Source organism: Narcine bancroftii, chromosome 3 (assembly GCF_036971445.1).
Source record: "Narcine bancroftii isolate sNarBan1 chromosome 3, sNarBan1.hap1, whole genome shotgun sequence".
Classification (NCBI taxonomy): Eukaryota; Metazoa; Chordata; class Chondrichthyes; order Torpediniformes; family Narcinidae; genus Narcine; species Narcine bancroftii.
The window spans coordinates 223,543,678-223,566,175 of record NC_091471.1 but is presented as its reverse complement, the minus strand read 5'-3'; the positions used below and the strand labels follow the sequence as shown (position 1 = coordinate 223,566,175).

The following is a 22,498-nucleotide window of genomic DNA, read 5'->3' as shown; positions in this document are numbered from 1 at the left end:
TTTGGTGCTTGAAAGGTAAATGGTTACAACTCAGGAAGGTTCTTGTCAGTTTTCAGAGAGAGATTCCTTTTTAATAAGCCACTTCAGTGTCTTGCCGAAGAAACTTGCTCATCAGGGTTCTCCAGATGAAAACCTTTCTTTCAGGTCACCACAGAGTTCTTTCTTGTTTCTCTTATTTTAAGTGAAACATTAGACAGCCAGTCCTCTACTCTTTCATGAACCACAAGGGGTTTTGACCAGGCTGAACTAAGAACTCATAACCCGTCTTACAAATGGGGTTTTTCACAAGCTTGCCAGCTTGTCGTGTTCCAGTCCCAGCTACTGCTGCTGACTGTATCACAATAGAATTGATCTTTCTCTCTCTCTCTCTCTCTCTCTCTCACACACACACACAGCCTGTTTTACTCTCTCTGCTTGTAAAACCACATGACCCTCTTAGAACAGCAAGTTCCCTTCCAGACAATATGCGACTCCGACAAGCTCTTTGTCCTGTTGATTTTTTTGTAAACAACAATCCATTAGTGAAGTCTCTTGGGCACCCTCCAAAGCTTTTCAAAGGCTCTGAGGCCCTGACATGTCTAGCATTAGCAGAGCTCCAGTATTTCAAATAAGATCTGTTTTAAAGTGTTTGTATGTGACCTACACTAACAAACCTTGCCCCAATTTATCTCCCAAAAAGTTATCTATATTCTGTCACAATGTTGAGTTATGAAGAGGGTGCAAAGGAGATTTACCAGGATGTTGCCTGAATTGGAGAACGTCTGATGAGACAAGGTGAACAGATCTTGGGCATTTCTCTTTGGGGCGGAGAAGGATAAAAGATGACTTAATAGAAGTCTAAAAGATTATGAGAGGCATAAATAGGATGGACAGCAAACACCTTTTTCTGAGCAAAAGTACCAAAGAGGACATCTGTACAAGGTGAGAGGAGAAAAGTTTATGGGAGACATCAGTTGTGTTCAAAATAACTTTTATGGGTTCATAGAGAATCAAGGCTGGGCAAGTGTTATGACCAAACTGTTGTCTTTATTTGCATACAGGGGATTCACAAAAATGGCACACATTGACAGATTAATGCACACAGCCCACAGGCATAGTAAACCAAGAAACGAAGGTTTAACTTGTTCAGTACACAGTACCCACAGGCACAGTACACTGAGAAATAAGTCCATACATATAAACCTGGTTTCCAATGTTCCTACTACTCAGGATCTGGGATGGGCCCATTGCAATTGGCCCTCCAGAGATGCCTGAAGCATGGAACTCAGCAATAGTCACAACTAGTGAGTACATACATGTAAACCTGTTTTTTAGCATCTACCATTCCTCAGGACTTTGAATGTACCTGTTGCAATTGGCCATCTGGAGTTGCCTGCAGCCTGGACATCAGGAATTGTTTGAAGGAAGCAGCAAACTAAATGGGTTTTTACATACAAAAGGTGTGTAATCACTTGCTCAAGTTTTTTTAAAAAAGTGAATTTGCCTTTTATGTTGATGACCAAAAATGCAGATCACGAGGTGCTTTTATGCAGGGGTGATTCATGAGCTGGCTTCGTAAGCTGAAGGAGGTGGGATGAGAAGTGTAGTAGTGATGCCCTCCACTGTGACTTGTGTAATGGATTTGTGTTAACTTTTAATTTAATGTTAAACTATATTTCTTTTATAAAAATGCCTTTAAATAAAAAAGAGTTAAGTATTGTATTTGCATTCTTAGTAAGTTAACTGTGGGTTAGTACATGGTCACACACAGGTCATAGCACACTTATAGAGAACCATTGATTTCAGAGAAGAATTTTCATTCTCAGGGTCAACATGTCTGGGAAGAACAGACTGATGGATTTGAAGTTGGTCTTGATTACTTGACAAGAACAGCTGAGGGAGCCATCTGTTTTTAATCAAAGCCACTTAAGCCTCTTGAACAGGGATGAGGTCAGAGGTAGTTATAGATATGGAAAGGATTTGAAAAAGGAACAGAATTTTGGTTGAAATAAAACTAATGGTCATGTGGTTTCCAAGAATTGGGACGGTGATGATTTAACAGTTAAATGATTTGGAGAACTATACTACCGAATTCTGTCTTTGAGTTAAGTTTTGAAAGATTTAAGTTTGGAGAGTGTGGAAGTCAAGACCCCTATGACACAGGGGTTGAAACCTTGTGAAAGACAGGGTTGAGTTACAGTTACCAGAATTGGTGCTGTTGTTATGTGTTACTCCTGGGGAAAGGGGAACATAGAATCAGTGGCTTTTGAAATAAAGAAGACCATTTTGCTGTCTCTTTGGAAAAGAGGACAGATTTCTACTGGGTCTATTTTTGTGTGGCCACTGTTTAACCCTAGTCTGATTTGTAAATTCATCATGGATGAAAATAACTACATTTGTTTAACCCTTGTCTGGATTGTAAATTCATTGTTGAAAAAAATAGCCACTTCGTTTAACCCCTTGTCTGGGTTTGTGAATTCATTGTGGAAGAAAATATCCTTATTGTGAATAAAAAGGCCTGAAGATATGATGTTTAAAAGCACCTTATAATTATTTCTCAACTGAGAATTTAAGACCTTCAAGCAAGATTAAAATGATGCTGAACTTTTAAAGATTGACTTTTTAGAGTGGGACTTGGATTACACACAAGACACACTCCATGGAATAATGTAAGTTTAGAGTTAAGTAAGGTTAGAGATATGTTAATAATATTTTGATTTAAAAAAAAAACCAATTATTTTGCATTTATCATTGTCTGGTGAATTTTCCATTGCTGTTCCTGTGTTAGTCCCAAAAATAATTAAGAGGGTTGTTAGTTCATAACACATGCAACATATGCACTGGGAAGGGAAAGTGACCTATACACAAAATGTCGACTGAAGAGCATGTATAAGCGCTAGTGGAGATCAGTGTAATCAGTCTTAGGACTCAGGCAGATCTTCTGCACAATTTACTTGCCTTTTTTGACCATTATGCTTCTTTAAAATTAGTGCTCTTTGATCGTGGGCTGATGGCGTAATCTGCCCTCCCCTTTGGAGCTGCTTTCAGTGACAATCCTTTTACGAAGGAGGTGGAGCAAATAGGGTCAGCCAATCTTCCTCTGAACTTTTTATGGAAGTAAGTGAAGTGCTTTAAAGGATATCTGTCTTTAAAAATTGCAAATTTTCACTGGAAAAGAGGAGAGAGAGCTAGGATTTCTCATGCAGGATTCATACATATGACCTTCAAGAATGAATTGTGTATCAGCCTCACCTGTGTACAGATCTAACCATTGATTGGCAACTGAAGGACCAATCACACATCATCTGCCAGGCCCAATCATGCATCAGCCTCACAAGTGGGCTGATCTAACCCATGATTGGCTGGTGAGGTGACTTCCCACTAGGCTCCAGCCGGATAGGTCACATGACCTTCCACCATCCATATTCCACCAGGTTGCAGACAGAGAGGCTACATGACCTCCACAATACATTCGAGGGTTGCTAGATGTGTGGCTGTTACGGGTCTGGGGCAAAATTAGTTGGCTATTATTACCTTCCCAACACAGGAATATCAAAACCTGCAGAGCTGGACAGTTCCCCCCAGAGTCTTTGTTTTCAGCAGTGGTAGGGATTAGTGTTCTCGACAGTCCTTCAGTAGCTTTCAAGTTATTGGATCTGTCGGCACATTCATTGGCCACAAGTTCAAGCTCCACTCAATGCTGCCATCACCGCTTCTAGCAGCCACATACGAATCATCCTATGAATGAAGGTCCAGTCGAAACTTCTTGAACCCTACTCACAGCTGCAAATGTTGTGTTCAGAATAGGTTCAACAGTTTCAAAGAGAATCAAGACTTGACAAATGTTCTCAAACTCATCTAGTCCATCTCAAATATCATTCTCCCTTTTCTGGATCTCTCTGTCTCCATCTCGGGAGACATATACTACAAACCCTCCAACTACCTGGACTACATTTCTTCACACCCTGACCCCTGCAAGGATTCCATCCCCTTCTTTCAATTACTCCACATTCGTCACATCTGTTCTCAAGATGAGGCCTTCCACTCGGGTTCTTCTGAAATGTCTGCCTTCTTCCACAATGTAGTTTCCTCTTCAACACTATGAACTCAGCCCTCATGAGCATCCCCATTTTTCTGCTCATCTGCCCGGCCCCCTCTATCCCCAGACATAACAAACATAGAATCCCCCTCATCCGCACCAACCTCTGCATCTAATACATTATCCACTGGAATTTCCAGCACTTTCTACAGGATCCCACCACCAGGCACTTTTCTTTTCCTCCCCTCTCGGCCTTCCATAGGGACTGCTTCCTCCGTGATTCCCTCATGCACTCATCCCTCCCCACCTTTTGCATGGCCTGGCACCTCCTCCTGCATCCACACTTCCTCTCTCACCATGGTCCGGGGCCCAAACAGGCCCTTCAAGTGAAGTAACACTTCACTTGTACAATAGGAGGATTTATTTACTGCATCCGATGCACCCTTTGTGGCATTTTCTACATCAGAGTGACCGGTCGCAGATTTAGCTCATCGCTTCACCCAACACCTCTTCTCCATTCACAGCCACAGTGACCTCCCAGTGGCCAACCATTTCAATTCTAAGTATTACTCCCACACTCACATGTCTGTCCATGGCCTTGTGTACGATCCCACCCAGACCACCCGCAGATTGGAACAACAGCACCTCAATTTCCATCTGGGCACTCTCCAGCCAGATGGCATGAACATTGACTTTACTGCTTTTGCTAAACCTGCTCACCTTTTCTTTCCCCTCCCCTTTCCTGTCCTTCAACCCACCCAGCCATCCCTCCCCTCCATCTATCATCCCCTCCATCTATCATCCCCTCCATCTATCATCCCCTCCATCTATCATCCCCTCCATCTATCATCCCCTCCATCTATCATCCCCTCCATCTATCATCCCCTCCATCTATCATCCCCTCCATCTATCATCCCCTCCATCTATCATCCCCTCCATCTATCATCCCCTCCATCTATCATCCCCTCCATCTATCATCCCCTCCATCTATCATCCCCTCCATCTATCATCCCCTCCATCTATCATCCCCTCCATCTATCATCCCCTCCATCTATCATCCCCTCCATCTATCATCCCCTCCATCTATCATCCCCCCTCCTCTTTCATTCGGCTGCCTGCCAGCATTCTCTTATGCCTTGATGAAGTGCTCAAGCCCAAAACTTCAGTTATGTTTCTTTGCTTTTGCTACATAAAGGACAGTGTTTGACCTGAGCTTCTCCAGCATTTTGTGCTTTTACTTCAACCACAGTGTCTACAGATTTTTTGTGATTTACTTTTGAACAAACAGTGGTCTATATTTATACACAGAGGAATTCACAAAAAGGACACATACTGATAGACTAACAAACACAGCACACAGGCATGGTCTTCCAAGAAACGAGCTTTTAATTTATTCACCACCTACAGGCATGATACATCCAAGAAATGAGTGCGTACATATAAACCTGATCTCCACTGTCCCTGCTCCTCAGGATCTGGGATGGGCCTTTTGCAGTCGATCCTCCAGAGCTGCCTACAGCATAGAACTCAGCAATGGGGAGAGAGAGAGAGAGAGAGAGAGAGAAACTGAAATGCTAGGGTTTCTCATTGCAGGGCTCATCCTTGTGACCTGCAAGGATCCATCATGCATCAGCCTCACCTGTGAGCAGATCTAACCATTGATTGGCAGTTGGTGGACCAATCAGTATCAGCTGCCAAAGCCAATCATGCATCAGCCTCACAGGTGGACAGAACTTACTCTTGATTGGCAGATAAGGTAGCATCTGATGAAATTCCTGCCAGAGAGGTCACATAACCCTCCACAATCCATACTATAACATTTTTTCCCAGAAAGTTGTGGGCAGTTGGAATGCATTGCCAGGGTGGTGGTAGTAGAGGCTGTAAAATAAGGACATTTAAAAGACTTTGTCACATCAATGCAAAACAATAGAAGGTCATGGATGTTTAGTTTGTTGATTAGGGTTGCTATTGGTCAGTATTACATTGTGGGCTGAAGGGCCTGTACCTGTGCTGTAATGTTCTATGTTCTACAGTATGTTCTCTTTTATGAGATACTTTTAATTATCATTGAATATTTGCCTCTGTTTTTCCTTTCATAATTATTTTGTCATTTTGCAATTGAATATAGTCATGCATTGCTTAACGTCCACGATATGTTCTGTGCACTTGGACGTTTTGCAATTGGGACATTGTGCGAACACCATATTATATATTAATGACAGGTGATTGGAAGTGGCATGGGTGCAGGGTAATTAAACCATTCCATGACAGCAATATTTGGTGCTGTGGTATTCCTGCCTTGGAATAATTGTTGCTGCACATTTTCACCTGCTAGGCCACAGCTTTCGACATCAATAATTTTGTACTGGAACATGGCGCCTGGAGAAATCGACTTGGGCTCATTTTCTGGAACACTTCGGCTGGATGCCCGGAGTTCTTTGGTCTTGTGGCAGCAGTTCTGTCAGTGTAGGGGACAAGACACATTTTGCAGTAACGACAAAGCGTGGCTGAGACTGAGAGGATCACTGAGCGAATTGAGCGAGTTCAGTTACGAGAGATACATCCGCTACGTTCCATTCTCCGATTGGGATTTATGAACAGACATACATGTGGTCAGACGTTGCCCAACGGACGTTATGTGGCGCATTACTGTACTCAAGTGATTATATAAATGTTGTTAATTTAATCTCTTTGAGGCAACATAAATATATGAATTATATTCATTTATGTTTAAATTACAAAGTCTATTGATATTTGCCAGAAGGGTTGAATATCATTTGCAGGGTCAATGTTAATATTCTGTGGATTGGCGGCTGCTTTATCCTCTGGCATAGATGTCTCATGTGATTGGTAACTTTAATTTGAGATTTGCATCATCTATTACTGTACTTGCACAATGAGTGTTTCATTCTTGAATAGTTCTGATAGATTATTATTTCTTCAAGCTATTGGGAGTGTGGTAAACCACTATGTGTGTATATATATATATATATATATATATCTGTTTGGACACTCATTGGCCAACTGTACCCGTGACCCCTCCCACAGGCTCCTGTAAAAAGGTGAGTGTTCCACAGCCCCTCCCCAGTGCAGTCGAGTAGCATGGACGTGTTTTTGTTCTTTAGCTAATAAAAGCCTATCAGTTTGCACAACTTCAATCATTTGGAGTCTTTGATGGTGCTTCAATTTTGATCTACTATGCGGTTCATCTCCCACTGGAAGACTGAGACACCGTTAGTGACGCTGAAGGAGACCCGCAGGAAGTGGTAGAGGCGGCCAACTGCCTCGAGCTCAGTATATTAGCGGTCCTTTGGGTGGATAGAGAGCTGATGATATGTGGATTTCAGGTCGATGGTAGAGAAGACCCAATACTGTGCGATTTGGTCCACCATATTAAATATGCAGGGGAGTGGGTATGCACCTAGTTGTGAGTACCCTATTAATGACCATCCTGTTCTTCTCCCCATTCCTCACTACCACTCCAAGGCTGGTATTGGTCTCAATGATCCCTTATTAAGTAGCCACTGAACATCTGCCTAAATAAAGGCTCAGTCCCCGGCACTGGGCTGTCTACTTTTTGTGCTGACAGGTTTAGTTGAGGGTGAGATTGGCAAACAACGGTGGAGGGGTAATTTTGAGCATGGGGAGTCGGCAGGTTGTGTGCAATAAGTGACTGGGTTGCTGGCTGTATTTGACAGGTTCCTTGGCTTTCTCTCTTACTATGCCCAGTGGATCTCCAACTCTGCAGATAAATCCACCTCTTTTTTCCCCAGAGGCCTGTGCAACCTTCAGCCATATCAAGGCAGATATTGCCAAGGCCACAAAGCACAAGGTGGATGAACCTATCCCGTTCCAGTTGGAAAATAATACATCAGACTTTGCTCTAGCTGCTACCCTTAATCAGGCAGACAGACCAGTTGCTTTCTTTTCCTATACCCTCCAGGGCCTCGAAATTTGACACTCCTCTGTCGAGAAGGAGGCCCAAGCCATTGTTGAGGCAGTACAGCACTGGAGATGCTATCTGGTCGGAAAACGAATCACCCTGCTAACTGACCAATGGGCTGTTGCTTTCATGTTCAATAATCAGCAGTGGTGTAAAATTAAGAATGAAAAGATATTGAGGTGGGGAATAGAACTGTCCACCCACAATTACAATATCCTGTGCCAGCCTGGTAAACTCAATGAGTCTTCTGATGCCCTATCTAGCGGGACATATGCCGGTGAACAGAATGACCGCTTACGAGCCCTTCACATTGATCTCTGCCACCCAGAGTTACCAGGTTCTTCCATTTCATCAAAGCATGCAATCTGCTGTATTCAAATGAAGAGATCAGGTCAATGACCAAAAACTGCCAGGTCTGTGCAGTGCGCAAACCACACTTCTACCAGCCAGACAGAGCGCAGTTGATAAAGGCTACCTACCCCTTTGAACGCCTGAGTGTCGACTTCAAAAGACCCCTGCTCTCCATGGACCGCAATGTGTATTTCCTCAATTTATTGATGAGTACTCCCATTTTCCGTTTGCCATTGCCTGCTCTGACATGACAGCTGCCACAGTCATCAAGGCTCTGCGCAGTCTCTTCACTCCATTAGGCTTCCCCAGCTATACTCATAGCGACCGGGAGTCTTCTTTCATGAACAACAAGTTGCACCAGTACCTGCAACAAGCAGAACACCAAACAACAACCCTCAGGGGAATGGGCAGGTGGAAACGGAGAAAGCAATGGTCTGGAAGGCTGACCTCCCAGCCCTACGGTCGTGTCCTTCCAGTCTCCTGCTGGCAAGAGGTCCTCCCAGAGGGACTCCACTCCATCAGGTCTCTCCTATGTACTGCCACGAATGCCACACCGCATGAATGTATGTTTTCCTTCCCCAGGAAATCTGAGACAGGGAATACGCTGCCAGTGTGGCTGGTATCCCCAGGGCTACTCCAAAAGGATGTGAGGAGCCATAAGTCCGACTCTCTGGGTCAAAAGTGTCCACCACCTCCAAGTCGACTCCCAATTTTCCTATGTGGTGTACCCTGATAAGCATGAGGAAACTGTCTCCGTTAGGGATTTGGCTCCCTCAGGGGCCCTGGAGTCCTTCACTGATCAGTCCATACCTACCTAATCTCCCATGATGCACTAGGGCTATGGTACATTACCTCACCCCCAAGAGAAGACATGCCAGACTCTTGCCGCATACCTACCAGGCCAATGTCAGTGATTGCACACAGGTGCCCCAGACTGCTCAGGACCCCACCCCTGTTCTGCAACTGCAGCCAGTATTACTACAGTCACAACGATAAACCAGACCACCTTAAAGACTTAATTTGTAACTGTATCATCACCACTTCACCCCTCTGGACTCTTAAAAGAAAAACAAGGGGTGAATGTGGTAAACCACTGTACGTATGTATCTCTCCCTCTGTCTGTTCGGGCACATCCATTGGCCTACTGTACCTGTGGCCCATCTCTCAAGCTCCTGAATAAAGGTAACTGTTCCGCAGCCCCCTCCCCAGAACATGGACATGCTTTTGTTCTCTAAAAGCCTATCAGTTTGCACAATGTCAGTCTTTTGGGGTCATTAATGGTGCTTCAGGCAGTCAATTCCTTTCATGAAATTTGATGTGTTGCAGAAGTCGATGAGGACATTTCTTCCACTCATTGACTTGGATTTCCCAATGATCGGGATCAATTCAAAATGCCTTTGTGTACCTCTCATTCATGTCTCTTCACAGTGAAATCTTAAGGCATACAACTGTTCTTGTACTCTCAGGTAATTCCCCTATGTCATTTCCTTGGGTAATCAGCTACCTTTTAATGTGCCCAAATGGCTGCGCCATCACCACTTTTGATATGATTAGTAAAATTACTTTTTGAAGATCCAGAATGATGACCCTCTCTTGCCACACAGAAATAAACTGCTCAGCTTTTCCATTTGGTGTCCATGCTTTCCCACAAAAATGAAAGTGCTAACTAAATAGATTTGTATATTTGTATTTCAGTGTTGATGCTGAGCTGGAGTTTTTCCATGTGTATTTAATTAGTTCACTGAAGGTGTTAGCAGCTATTCCAGTGAAAACACTGAGTTCTTCATCCAGTGAAATGTCAGCTGTCACCATCACACTCGCATACCAGAACATTTGAACCATTTCCATCTGGTAGAGGTGATTCATGATTCTCCTGAAACTTCTTGTCTGCGCATGGTTGCTTTCTTCACATTTAATGGTGAGAACAAGCTCTGGGAAGGTGATCCAGAAATTTTTGCAGTAGATTTTTTCTCATAGATTACAAAGGCAGCATTGTCAGTGAATGAAAACACCTAATAGCCACCCTTCTCCATTTACCCTGATCAGGAGCTTCTTTCCTTGTGTGTAAGTGTATTCTACCTTCCATGATCTTTAATACCCAGTTTGAAAGTAATGAGAGGAAATTTCCAAAGAGTATAGGGCCATTGAACACATCCTTACTTCTTGCCATGTAGCTCTCTCTGGTACAGATCTTCTCAACCTTTTTCTTTCCACTCACATACCACGTTAAGCAATCCCTATGTCATCGGTGCTCTGTGATTAATAAGGGATTGCTTAAGGTGATATGTGAATGGGAAGGGAAGGTAGAGAATCACTGTTCTAGACTCAATTGTTACTGAAATATTTGGCTTGAGAAAAATTGTCATTGGTCCATTTCCCTTGGAGTTATGAAACCGTGCACATAACGAGTCAATGAGGTACAATAAAAACAGTGGTTTTCAATTTGTTTTCCACCCACATCCCACCTTAAGCAATCCCTAACTAATCACAGAGCACTTCTGACACAGGGAATACTTAGTGGTATGTGAGTGGAAAGAAAAAGATTGAGAACCACTGTTCGAATACATCCTTCAAACTCAACAGTGATCTTAGAAAGGTTATCATAGAAAGTCCAAGTTAGATCTTAACAGGATTTGGTAGGCAACTTTCTTCTATAGGATTGCACATAAGCCAATTCTGTTGATGGTGTTTATTGAATTCATAAAGATGATGTAAAATAATTTTGGTCTTTTCACATTTCTTGAAGTTGATCTGGTAAAAGTAACACTTCTATTCAAAAATATCACATTATTCTAGCTCAGAATTGACATTGGGATTCAGAAAGCAAAGTAACAGCTTCAACTTGAAAGCAGTTACTTCACAATGACAAAATTATCGATAGCAGCTTGAAAGCTTTGTTGAGTTTTTAGGTTTAAAGCTATCTGTAAATCTGATGCTTTTTGCATTTTATTTTAAACAAATCATTCTCTCTGCTAACCTAGGATTTGCAAAAATTAATTATCTGTATGCTTAATACCATAACAATATGATCAGGCATTTTGGTGACTGTAGAATATAGTATCCTTTCAATGTAATATCTATGCCCAAGCAACTCATTACGGCGATCAGAATTTATTGTCACGAACTAGTCACGAAATTCCATGTTTTGCGACAGCATCACAGTGCAAACATATTATAAACCATCTTGCAACAATAAAAATAGTAGTGCACAAAAAGAAAGGGAGTGTCTTTGGGTCATTGATTATTCAGGAATCTGATGGCAGCGGGGAAGAAGCTGTCCTTGTGCCAATGAGTGTTCGTCTTTAGGCTCCTTTACCTTTTTCCTGATGGTAGCAGAGTGAAGAGGGCTTGGCCTGGGTGGAGGGGCTGCTTTTTTTTTCAAGACACCACCTCATAAAGATGTCCTCAATGGAGTGAAGTCTGGAGTGATGTCACAGGCTGAGTTAACAACCCTTTCTTGTCCTCAGCATTGGTGCCTTCATACCAGACAGAATGCTCTCCATGGTACACCTAATCCAATCCTGGACAAAAGTATTAGGCAAGGATATCATGCTGGAATAACATTGGTGTGCTTATCTTGAAGCCCAGTAAAGAGGGAGTAAGATGAGAAATATATTGGCCCCAGGGAGTGGCAAAATACCCCAGAACCCAATGTAAGTCATGTTATCCCATGTCAGAGCACAGGACTGGTATATCAAACCTCTGGACTTGTACTGTAAGTATATGGAACATGTTCCTCATTATCATCCAAATATCTTATGGATTTGATCTGATTTCCAACTACTGTGTTTAAAAGCTATCCAGCTGCTGAATAACTGATTTCACACTCTCATCAGTGTAAATCTGTCATATTTTTATGGACAAGCAACAAGGCAAGTCCTTTCGCGCTGCTTATATTCACTGCCTGCCTATTCTTGATCAGGCGCCTTCTGTTCTTGCCTCTGAGCAGCTGGGCGTATGAGTGTTTAGGCTGCAAATGATAATGATAGGAATGTATACGTTGTCAGCAAGGACGGAATCTTTTTGTGCTTTTCCTACTCAGATTCTGTTGTTTTGGTAATGAGTTTTCTGCTTGGTTTCTGGTCAACCTTGTTCATTTTTAGTTTGATGGAGTTTTTAATTCCAGAGTTCCATGTTTTGTGGTTAGTTACTTCCTGCATCTCTTGACCATTCTCATCAAACTAGTCCTATGTTTTCTGAAACTAATGTCCACAATTTCTGCATACCTGCTTATTGTGGCAGGCTGTATGGTGATACAGATCCTGTAAATGCAAGATTATACTTTTTAATATTTTATTTAATACTCCATACATGCAGTAACTACAATTACTATAATAATACAGATTTAAAAAAAACAAATTGATTACATACATGATGGTTTTCACCCCAACTCAAACCCCTCCCTCTCAACTAACCTGCCCCCAAAAAGAAAAAAAAAACAATATACATATTGGGAAAAGAGTAAAACTTTTTATAGGAATAAAAAAAATAAGAAGAAAGAAAAGAGAAAATTTAAAAAAAAAAGAATCTTTGGATTGGAGAGATGTTGGGCAGTACAATTCATCAGTTCTAACATAAACACATAGAGTAGAATTCTGGAGGATTAGAGGGATAAAAAGGATATCACTACAAATTTAATCCCATTATTTGAGTGTATGGGCACCAAATGTGTAAAAACATGGAATATTTATTTCTTAAATTATAAGTAATTTTTTTCCAAAGGAATACAAGTTTGGCAGAGCTAAAGCTATATCTGATTTCCAAGTAATTGCAATACATTTTCTCGCTAATGCTAATGCTAATTTAACAAAGTTCAATTGATAAATTGATAGTTTCAATTTAGTACTTGTATCTTTAATATTTCCTTAAAAACAGATCAGGATTTACCAGAAAACAACTCCTGTAACTTGTTGTTTTAAAAAAAAGTATAGACACACAAACAGGTTTCACATTTGAGCAAGACCATGTTGAATGGATGAAAGATCGTACATTCTCACCACACCTAAATCATGAATCAGATAAATCTGATTGCAATCTATTCAACTTCTGTGGTGCAAGATATAATTAATGTAAAAAAATTATATTGAACTAATCTATACCTTGCATTAATAGTATTAGTCAGAGAATCTCTACATAAATTTCCCCAAATTTGTTAATTTATCGTATTATTCAAATCTGTTTCCCATCTTTGTGTAATTTAGGAGTTCCTACTTGTAATAATGAATATATCAAAGAGATAAAAAAATTTAAACATTCCCATTCCTAATAAGAAGTTCTATCTCAGTACAATTAGAAAAAAAAACATTTTTGGCCCTAATTTATCTCTCAGATATGCCCTTAATTGAAAATAATAAAGTATTACATGGCATAGCATATTTGTTCCTCAAATTATTAAACAACATTAATTGCCCTCTTTCATAACATTCTTCCACATTAACAATTCTTCTTGATGCCATATATTTAAAAACTGATTATCTCTTGAAAAAAACAAAAGAAGGTTAATCAATGGCATTTTAGGCGATAAAGACTTTCCACCAATATCTTGATTTATTCCAAACATTAAATAAATGTTTAATTGTCTTTATCAGTAACCAACAATCTCAATTCCCACTTATATATAAATTCTTCTGGTTTCTTTTCTCCAATTATGTTCAGTTCTATATCAACCCATGCTGGTTTTATATTTAAAAAAAAGCTCAATAATAATTCTTAAAATTAAGAAGCAGTAATCCTCCTAATTCATATTTCCACATTAAATTCTCTGTATAAACACTTGCCATTTTAGCTTTTCAAAAAAATGTCCCTATTTGTTTATTTAATTCTTGAAAAAAATCTTGAGGTATTAATATTGGTAATGTCTGAAAAAGATATTGTATCTTTGGAAATACATTCATCTTTATACAATTCACCCTTCCAACTAAAGTTATAGGAAAATTTATCAATTTAAAAAAATCCTTAATCTTTTTAAGTAAAAACAAATAGTTCAATTTACATAAATTATTTAATTTATTACCTGTATGTATTCCTAAATATTTAATACCTTCCTTTGGCCAATTAAATTGGGTATTTCTCTGTCAAAGGCAATTTATTATTCCAATTGGGCATACAATCTTCATAAAGATGACTCGGGTTCAGTCAAATATATTAAAACATCATCTGCAAATAAACTAATTTTATGTTCTTCTTGACTTACCCTAAAGCTCTTAATTTGTAAATCAGAATGAGTCACCTGGGCAAGTGGTTCTATAGATAAAACAAATAAAGCTGGTGACAAGGGACATCCTTGTCTACTTGATCTTGTTAACATAAATGGCGTAGACACATGTCCATTTGTTACTACTTTAGCTTTGGGACTATTACTTAGTGCTTTAACCCAATTTTAAAAGTTTAAACCAAATTAAAACCTTTCTAGTACCGTAAACAAAAAATCCCACTCTAATCTATCAAACGCCTTTTCTGCATCTTTTTCTTTCTTTAGCTTGGCTTCGCGGACGAAGATTTATGGAGGGGTATGTCCACGTCTGCATACAGAGCTGTTGTCATACCCACGCTCCTGTTCGGCTCTGAATCATGGGTCCTCTACCGACATCACCTACGGCTCCTAGAATGCTTCCATCAGCGCTGTCTCCGCTTCATCCTCAACATTCATTTTCTGCATCTAAAGCCACTGAAACATTCAAATCACCTATTTTTTGTGCTAAGTGGGCAATCTAGCTACATTTTCTGAAGATTTTCTTTTTTTTTAAAACAAACTCTGTCTGATCCATATTAATTAATTTAGTTTACAAATTATTTATTCTATTTGCCAAAATGTTTGCTATTATTTTATAATCTACATTTAATAATGAAATGGGCCTATAAGATGAAGATTTCAAATGGACTCTATCTTTTATAGGAATCACAGTCATTATTGCCATTGAAAATTATTCTGGAAGAGTAGAAGTTCATGAAACTTGATCTAATACTTGCATAAATATAGGAAGTAATAAATTCTTTATACAATTCTGATGGGAAAACATCTCCTGGAGACTTATTACTATGTAAAGAGTTCATTCCTTCCCTTACTTTTGCCTCAGTAAATGGTACATCAAGTTCAGTTTGTCCTTCTAAATTTAATCTTGGCAATAATATCTGTGATAAATAATTTCCCTGTGATTCTTATTGAAGACCCTCTTGCTATCCTGTACCATTGCTTTTATGTTTAAATTTCCAAAATTTCTCTCCCCTAAATACATCTTCCAAGAATATTTAGTTTAAAGCCCTGCTATAGGCTGAACAATGTGACTAACAAAAAGAGCTAACCTTGTGCCAATATGGAGATTACACTTCTGTCTGTGCACGTTCGAGGCTGGGAAAATCATTTATTCCACATGAATCTTTGAGCGAGACATTCAACACTGTGACCTTATTGACTATCTACCAATTTGGCTCAGGTAATAATCCAGAAATAATTACCTTTGTTGCTGCACAAACACCATTAATGTATTTTTTTTGATAACGATATTCCTGATTTAGGACCAAGGAAGTGGATTTTTCCTCTCCCAATCCTGATTCCAAGAGATACCTTGACTCTGACTCTAGACAAGCAATATAGTCTTCAAGACTCATGTTTATGGCTTTGGAAGACATTATCTATAATGTCCCTTACCACTATTCCATTCCTTTTCACTCCATCAACTTGAATGTTACTATATGTAACAGTACTATGGAGATTTTATTCATCTTCCCTGCAGCCCCAGTCTTGTAGGTATATTGTCTAAGATTCTCGCACCTGCCATAAGTGCAAGGTTTGAGAACTTTCCCAAGGCAGCCACAACAGTTCATGAACTGAAACAGTAGTTCTTCATCCATTGTCTTCTGAACAGTGTTCAACTAACTTTCTCACTTTCTGGTGCGTCATGCCATCTAAAGCTCGGAGCCTGCAGTTCACAAAATCAAAGTTTCCAAGCTGCTGGTGAGTGCAGTCTGAGCACGGTCGTGGACTCCCATTTGTGATAGCCCCAATGGACCTGCATTTCATGTGCATCATTAGTTATTAGTGTAAATGATAATCTTATTTCAATGTATCAATTTAAATCACACTTTTTGCTCTGGGTTTTAATTTAGAGCAACTTCGTTTGTTATGCCAGCAATTTGGTATTCAATTGAGTCCGCTTTGTTGGGCTCTTGTAAGATGTTAGGAGGACATTACCAGGACTGGTGGGCTTAAATTATAAAGAGAGACTGGAGAGAATAGGTCTATTCCTTGAAGCATATAAGGCCTTGCTAAGGAATATAGATAAGGTAAATAAACATAGGCATTTCCCAGGAGAGTCTAAAGCGAGAGGGCATAGGTTTAAGGTGAGAGGAGAAAGATTTAAAAGGGACCTGAAGGGCAGCTTTTTCACACAGAGGATGATGTGCATTTAGAATGAGCTGCTAGAGGAAGTGGTAGAGGTAAGTACAATTATGAAATGTAAAATACATTTAGATAGGTAATTTATCTGACATTAGAAAGGCAAGGGTGAAAGTTTAGAGTTATATGGGGTCAAAGCAAGCAAATTGTTCCAGCTCAGAAGGGCAACTAGGTTACATGGACATGTTGGGCTGAAAGACCCGTTTCCAAGCTCTATAGATTTCTAACACTTTCCATTGAGGTTTATATTAATCCAAACCCACTTTTGCTTATCTAGTATGAGTCTCTACTATTTATCTGGCATAATTCCTGATACCCAAGGAGAGCCTGGAAAACTTCTCACAATTTTTTTTTAAACAAGGATTCTAATCCAACACCAAAAGACCACTAAAAGATAGGGATTGTGTTCAGTTGAAGATGAGACTGAGTACTCCTATTGCTAAACCCCTATCTGCTGACTCGATAAGAAGGAAGTTCCTGTATGGAAAGGAGGCCGCCTCTTGGCAGGTCAATATGACTCATGTGTGATTTATATAAACTTGACCACTATGACCATGACCAACCATCGCTGAAGCACAAATGAGAATTACTTACAAGAGACTGTGCTGATGCCAATACTAATTCCCAACATTTTCTTTCCAACATAAAGAAAATTTGCATGTTCATTTAATTTACTATTTTTGATATCCATATTATATCTGGCATTTGCATTCCAAGTTAAAGATGAACATTGGCTTAGCCAAATGGATAATTTGTACAAACAAAATTTGTTTGTCAAAAATTCAGAGTTACAGAATATAAATGTGGGATTAAAGTGTGTAACTCCAATATATTGCCTTGTAATATTTCCATCCTCAGAGGTCCTGATCAAATGTTCTACATGATTGGTAGATTTTGTTCTATCTCTTGTTTTGTTTGCTAACTTGTGATTTTACTGTTATCTGTAAGAGTTCTGCTTTTTTTCTTGTTGCCTTTTATGAGTTCATGTGTGGTTATATCATATCAAGAAAACTGATCTGCATGTTTTCCATTTCTAACTGCTATACCATTTCCAGCTAGCCAATTCCATTTTGTATTTGTGCTGAAGTGTAGGTCCACTATCTTGTTGGGACAGCGGTCAATCTTGTCTTTGATAGGATCTTCTTGGCAAACATATTGATGTATTTAGCATTCAAGGGTTTAGTGATCTCTCTCTCTCTCTCTCTAAAGCTAACATGATCATATATCTTTCATTAAAACTTTTCTATTTTGAACTTTTGATAAGCAAAGTGAATTAACTACTGTTGACAACTGCTTCAACTAACAAACCTTATCCAAAGAGCAAAAATCTTGCACCATGAAGCCTTCCTCTATTTCAGATTTTAAGACACTAGAGATGTAATACAATTTGTCAAAATCATGATCTAAAGACCAATCTTCATTTCCAACTTCAAGCATTTCGGGAGCACTGACCTAGGGCAGCACTTAAAATGTTTTCTCCACTCAGTATTGTGAGACTGTTCACCCAATAGATATTACTGTTGGAGGACAACTCGTCCAATAGTCAGGATAGATAAATAATAAAGGAACAGGCACTTGAGCCAAATTGCTTCCCCTCTGCTGCCTAAGGCACTGAATTAATTATAACTACCTTGTCACCATGCCAACTGATTTCTCTTAATTAAGCACAAACCATATCAGGGTTTGCACTTTGAAATTTTTGAATCAGCAGTTTTTTTCCCACACTGAATAAATGATTCATGAATTGAGGCTAAAGCTATGTTTAAGTGAATGAGCAAATTCTCTGGCAAATTACATTGGCAAATTCCAACAGACTAGAAATTAAAACTAGTAAAAATTAAGAGAAAGGCAAAGATTTAATTGCTTAAGGACTGAATACTTTAATAAAATGCAAGAAAATAGTATATTATACATATATGTATATATAGCGTACATGTACATGAGCCAGCTCTTCAGCGCTTGACGTCCTGCTTTGCGGAAACTGCCAAAATGTTTGGCCTGGAAGTCAGCCTGAAAAAAACTGAGGTCCTCCATCAGCCAGCTCCCCACCATGACTACCAGCCCCCCCACATCTCCATCGGGTACACAAAACTCAAAACGGTCAACCAGTTTACCTATCTCGGCTGCACCATTTCATCAGATGCAAGGATCGACAATGAGATAGACAACAGACTCGCCAAGGCAAATAGCGCCTTTGGAAGACTACACAAAAGAGTCTGGAAAAACACCCAACTGAAAAACCTCACAAAGATAAGCATATACAGAGCCGTTGTCATACCCACACTCCTGTTCGGCTCCGAATCATGGGTCCTCTACCGGCATCACCTACGGCTCCTAGCGTTGTCTCCGCTCCATCCTCAACATCCATTGGAGCGCTTTCATCCCTAATGTCGAAGTACTCGAGATGGCAGAGGTCGACAGCATCGAGTCCACGCTGCTGAAGATCCAGCTGCGCTGGGTGGGTCACGTCTCCAGAATGGAGGACCATCGCCTTCCCAAGATCATGTTATATGGCGAGCTCTCCACTGGCCACCGTGACAGAGGTGCACCAAAGAAGAGGTACAAGGACTGCCTAAAGAAATCTCTTGGTGCCTGCCACATTGACCACCGCCAGTGGGCTGATATCGCCTCAAACCGTGCATCTTGGCGCCTCACAATTTGGCGGGCAGCAACCTCCTTTGAAGAAGACCGCAGAGCCCACCTCACTGACAAAAGGCAAAGGAGGAAAAACCCAACACCCAACCCCAACCAACCAATTTTCCCCTGCAGCCGCTGCAACCGTGTCTGCCTGTCCCGCGTCGGACTGGTCAGCCACAAACGAGCCTGCAGCTGACGTGGACTTTTACCCCCTCCATAAATCTTCGTCCGCGAAGCCAAGCCAAAGAAGACATGACTGTGCACTTTCTGACAATATATTTCATTAACCACTTCTCTACCCATTTTCCTAATCCAAGACCATTTGCAGCCTCTGTTTTACCTCTACACTACCTGCTCCTCTACTACCTTCATATCATCTGCAAACTTGCCCACAAAACCATTCATTCCATAAACCAAATCACTAATATGCCACTTAGAAAGAAATGCCCCCAACACCGACCCCTCTAGAATCCTACTAGTAACTGGTAGCCAGGTAAAAAGGACAATGGTTAAAAAGCAATGGAAAGAAATTAGAATGAAAATGACTATCTCTGTGTCCATTCAAATAGCATTTTGAACTAATATCATTTTTTTTAAAAAGGCATACATTCTCATAAATATCTGCTCAATTTTTAATATTAATATAAATTTGGAATGTACATTTCAGAATGATATTGAAATGAAAGATGATTTCTAAATCTAATTTCCAAATAATTATGGGAAGTAAAATGTGGACATTAATTAAATAATAAAACAGAGTTCATGTTTAAGTGAATCAAATTAATAGTTTATAGAGGGGTGGCACGGCTGGTGCAGTGGTCAGCGCAATGCTGTTACAGCGCCAGCAATTGGGACTGGGGTTCAAATCCCACCCGTCTGTAAGGAGTTTGTACGTATTCTCCGTGTCTGCGTTGGTTTTCCTCAGGGGATCCAGTTTCCTCCCACCATTCAAAAATGTACCGGGGGTTGTAGGTTAATTGCGTGTAAATTGGACGGCACAAGCTTATAGGCTGAAATGGCCTGTTCCTGTGCTGTATGTCTAAAAAAAATGACAGCTATTTTGGTACACATATTAGCTTATAATTCTAATAATATATATTTTTTGTTTTTAATTTTGCAGTCCATTATTTTAATCCGAGATTACAATTCTCATGGTCAAGAGATTTCTGGGTATATTGATTATTCACACAGACTCCGGTTGGAACACTTTGAAGGATATTTCAGTGGGAAGAAGAAACTATTGCCACGATCAACAGATCTGAGGTACATTTACAAACTCTAATTCTGAGCAATGACATTGTTTATAGCCATTACAATTATGATTTTGATGAAGTTCAATCATCAATATATTCCTGCATAAATAATAACCTTCGACTCTTTCTGAATTTGTTATACCTTCAATTTGGTTCATAGCGTTTCATATCTCTTGGCAGCGACTTAATGATTAGGGACCATCCACTAGACCTATAAAATACATGGCTTTAAGGTAATGGGTGGGAAGTTCAAGGGAGAGATTGGAGGAAGGTTTTTTTTTTACCCAGAGAGTAGTTGGTGTGTGGAATGCACTACCTGGGTCAGTGGTGGAGGCAAGTGCATTGGGGAATTTCAAAAGACCACTAGGCAAGCATATTGGAGGAATTTGAGATCTAAAGGTTGGCACAACATTGTGGGCCGAAGAGGCTGTACTGTTCGATGTTCTATGAAAACTGAAGGAAACTGAAGATGTGTTATTTGTTGGATGACAACGAATCAATTACTGATGTTTTAGTAAATTTCTTCACCGTTTCAGTTATCTCTAGCACTTGGATTCTTTTCATAAAAAGATGAAGGGCTCAAGCCCGAAACGTTGGTGTCGTATCTTTCCCTTTGCTGCATAAAGACACTGTTTGACCTGCTGAGTTTCTCCAGCATTTGTGTGTTTTTATATGAATCACATGTGATTTTAAACAATAGTCAAATATAGAGGGCTTTAAGGGGGAGGACAATTGAAATGTTAAGAAAACGTAATCCATAGGCTGGACCCAGGCAATTGGTGAGTACCATTTAATATAGGAATTGTGTGACATGAGTATGTGAATATTATGATTGAAATGCATTTAATTAACTTGTTTATCTTTTTTTAATTAGGGATCATTGTTCTTTTCAGTAACTTTGGTAATTATTAGATATATACAATTAGTTCAGTCATTTAAGAAGCTGTAGTTGTGCAAACAATGGAACATCAGAATACTTTATTCTCTGAAATTCAAGAACTCATTGTATAATTTAGTATCAAGAAAACATTGTAAGGTTTATGAAATAATTGATAATATCCTTGCCATCCAGAACTCCAGCTCAATCATAACTTTAAAACAAAGAACAAACCATGAACAAAATTTTCCAATCTGTTCATTTTTACGATGTTTGTAATATTTATAGCAACTAATAACCTTTATTTAAAGGATCTTCTTGAATAGCCTTTACTTATGGTTTAATTGTTATGGTGGACTTTTTTAAAAACAAGACAACCTATCTGCATTCCAATATTTCTTTTAGGTAGTTGAAACACATTTTTTTTAAATGGAAAGTTTCTCATAGTGCTTTCAATGTGGAAGGTATTATGAAAACCAGTACAGTGCCAACGTTTTCATTCATATCATCAAACATTGATTATTTTTAAAATTCACTTTGGCATTTCCAGTTTCAGATGATACTTAACCTCCTCGGTTAAGAGCTGTTAGGACCATGTTGACCTTTCACCCAAACTCATTAGTTTTCATTATTATTCCTCATATGTGTAATATTACTAATCCCATATGCCATTTTGCTTTCTTCATTGAGTTACTCCTTTATTTTTTTAGCCTCCTGTCCTGAGGAATGTACCACCTGGTACATTCTTTGCTGATGTTCCTTCTGGCTCCTCATTGTGAACCCGGAACAAACAGAGTCAAGCTCTTTGAGTGGCATCTGATGATGACCGAAAATAATGGCTTGGGTGTATTTGATTGGTTCACCATATGGTAAAACTGATAGGTTACAAAAACACTTCAGTCATTTGATCGGTTAGCTTTGTGGTGCTTTCTCATTGCCAACTTGTGGCTGTCACTTGCTGTTCTGTGCATGGAATGGTTTTTATGTTGTCTGTGGAAAATGCAGACCTGAAATGTTTTTGACA

General features: G+C 39.7%; 1 protein-coding gene across 2 annotated transcripts in view; it reads left to right on the top strand.

The window, feature by feature from the left end:
- cfap299 (cilia and flagella associated protein 299) overlaps positions 1 to 22,498 on the top strand; it is an 814,201-nt gene that overhangs the window by 608,787 nt on the left and 182,916 nt on the right. For both annotated transcript variants that reach the window (XR_011354190.1, XM_069926739.1), the window contains exon 4: positions 20,465 to 20,607. Coding sequence is in view for 1 of the 2 variants with exons in the window: in XM_069926739.1 (XP_069782840.1) it covers positions 20,465 to 20,607 (143 nt within the window). In the remaining variant the exon portion in view is untranslated. The remainder of the gene's footprint in view (positions 1 to 20,464; positions 20,608 to 22,498) is intronic.